The sequence below is a fragment of the Echiichthys vipera genome (assembly GCF_963691815.1).
Source record: "Echiichthys vipera genome assembly, chromosome: 7".
Classification (NCBI taxonomy): Eukaryota; Metazoa; Chordata; class Actinopteri; order Perciformes; family Trachinidae; genus Echiichthys; species Echiichthys vipera.
The window spans coordinates 458,832-461,331 of NC_139832.1; the positions used below are offsets into that span (position 1 = coordinate 458,832).

Sequence of the window (2,500 nt, forward strand, 5' to 3'; positions counted from 1 at the left end):
GCCCTAGTGCTGCTCTTAATACTGCTACTGCCCTGCTGCTGGGGGGCGACTGTGGATCAGTGGCAACGTGGGTCGTTCGAGAGATCGGCGGTTCGATCACCAGTTCCCTCGGTCCACATGTGGAAGTGTCCTTGGGCGACTTGGGAAACTTCACACTTTAAACTTTAAAGTGTAAAGTGTAAAGTTTAAACTTTACACTTTACACTTTAAACTTTACACTTTACACTTTACACTTTAAACTTTAAACTTTACACTTTACACTTTAAAGTGTAAACTTTAAAGTGTAAAGTGTAAAGTTTACACTTTACACTTTAAAGTGTAAACTTTAAAGTGTGAAGTGTAAAGTTTACACTTTAAAGTTTACCTGAACACAAACGTCTCTAACGTCCTGCATGTTTTGGTGTTTCACAGTTTTACAGTTTAGTTACATGAACAGGAACAGGAACTTCTTTCTAACGTGTTTCTGTGTTTCAGGGGGAAACTAAAGAGCACCTGAACACGTCTGTAACGTCCTGAATGATTCTGTTTCAGGGGGAAACTAAAGAGCATCTGAACACGTCTGTAACGTCCTGAATGATTCTGTTTCAGGGGGAAACTAAAGAGCATCTGAACACGTCTGTAACGTCCTGAATGATTCTGTTTCAGGGGGAAACTAAAGAGCATCTGAACACGTCTGTAACGTCCTGAATGATTCTGTTTCAGGGGGAAACTAAAGAGCATCTGAACACGTCTGTAACGTCCTGCATGATTCTGTTTCAGGGGGAAACTAAAGAGCACCTGAACACGTCTGTAACGTCCTGAATGATTCTGTTTCAGGGGGAAACTAAAGTTTAAAGTTGACTGAACACAAACGTCTCTAACGCCTCGAGTGTGTTTGTGTTTCAGCTCGGCTCCCGGACGAGACAACACGTTAAAGTTTACCAGAAACGTCTTTTTAACGTTAAAGTTCACCTGAAACATCTTTTTAACGTTAAAGTTCACCTGAAACGTCTTTTTAACGTTAAAGTGCACCTGCACAGGAACACAAACACAAACGTCTTGTTAACGTCCTGCGTGTGTTTTTGAGTTTAACACTTTAAAGTTTACCTGAAACGTCTTTTTAACGTGTTTGTTTCAGGGGGAAACTAAAGTTCACCTGCACAGGAACACAAACACAAACGTCTCTAACGCCCCGAGTGTGTTTGTGTTTCACACTTTAAAGTTTACATAAACAGGAACTTCTTATTAACGTCCTGCGGTTTTAACAGTTTAAACTTAACAGGAACACAAACGTCTCTAAGAACTAAGCTCTTTAACGTCCTGCGTGTGTGTGTTTGTTTCAGGGGGAAACTAAAGTTTACCTGAACCTGAACACAAACACAAACGTCTCTAACGCCCCGAGTGTGTGTTTGTGTTTCACACTTTAAAGTTGACCTGAACAGGAACAGTAACGTCTTTATAACGTCCTGTTTGTTTGTTTCAGGGGGAAACTCCTGAAGGCGGCGCGGCGCGGGCGAACGACCCGGAGCTGAGTGAGTTTCTGGAGGAGCGGCGACGGCTCCAGAGGATCCACAGGGCCGAGCAGGAGCCGGCGGTTTGAATCCCAAACAGGAACACGTCACGGCTCCCGCTGCACAAAATAAAATACATAATTTAATAAATGACTTCATAAATACATAAATATCATAAAACAGCAAAAACAACGTTAGAAACAAATGTGACACGAAAGAAAATTCATTTATTTTTAATTTCATTTATTTAATTTATTCAATTTTAAAGTTAATTTTTCTTTTTTCTGCAAATTTGAAAAATGAATCGACTGAATCTGAAAAATTAAAAAAGACGTTTAAAGAAAAAACTGCAGATTTAAAATAAACTTTTATTAATGAATTCATGTAAAAATGCAAAAATACCTGAAAACATTTAAAATGTAATAAAAATAAATAAATAAATAAATTTCTAAATTAAATAATGTGAAAAAATTAAAAAAAAATGAAAGTAAAAACACATTTAGATGTAATAAAATAAATAAAATACATAAATAAAAGGAATTAATAAGGAAAGTAAATAAATATTTATTAACAAAGCTACAAAAACTTACACACGTCACATTTTATTATTTTATTTATTCATGCTTTTATTTTTAATTCTTGGTAAATTTCAACATTAATGTTTTTATGACGTCATTTATTTATTTTTATGTATTTTTATTTTATTTTTGCAGCTTCAGGCCTCAGGGAGGAGAACAGTGTTATTGTTATTATATTAACATTATTATTAATATTATTATTATTATTATTATTGTTGTTATTGTTGTTATTGTTGATTTTCCGTCTCTGAAACTAAAGTCAATCAAACTCGACCTCTGACGGCGTCTGAACGCGTCTGTGTCTCTCACGCCGCCATCGTCTCACGGCGAGCCCTCTGACGCGCCATCAGCACAGAAGCTAACGTTAGCTTCATTTAGCATCAGGACATCAGCTAGCATTAGCTTCATTTAGCATCAGGACAGAAGCTAGCG

The 2,500-nt window shown here is 36.8% G+C and overlaps 1 protein-coding gene across 1 annotated transcript in view; it reads left to right on the forward strand.

Annotated features, from left to right (window-relative positions):
* dgkzb (diacylglycerol kinase, zeta b) overlaps positions 1-1,579 on the forward strand; it is a gene marked incomplete at both ends in the record, with an annotated part of 22,444 nt that extends 20,865 nt beyond the window's left edge. The window contains one exon of the mRNA XM_083916353.1: positions 1,463-1,579. Coding sequence (XP_083772479.1) covers positions 1,463-1,579 — 117 coding nt within the window. The remainder of the gene's footprint in view (positions 1-1,462) is intronic.
* Between the last annotated feature and the right edge of the window lie 921 nt (positions 1,580-2,500).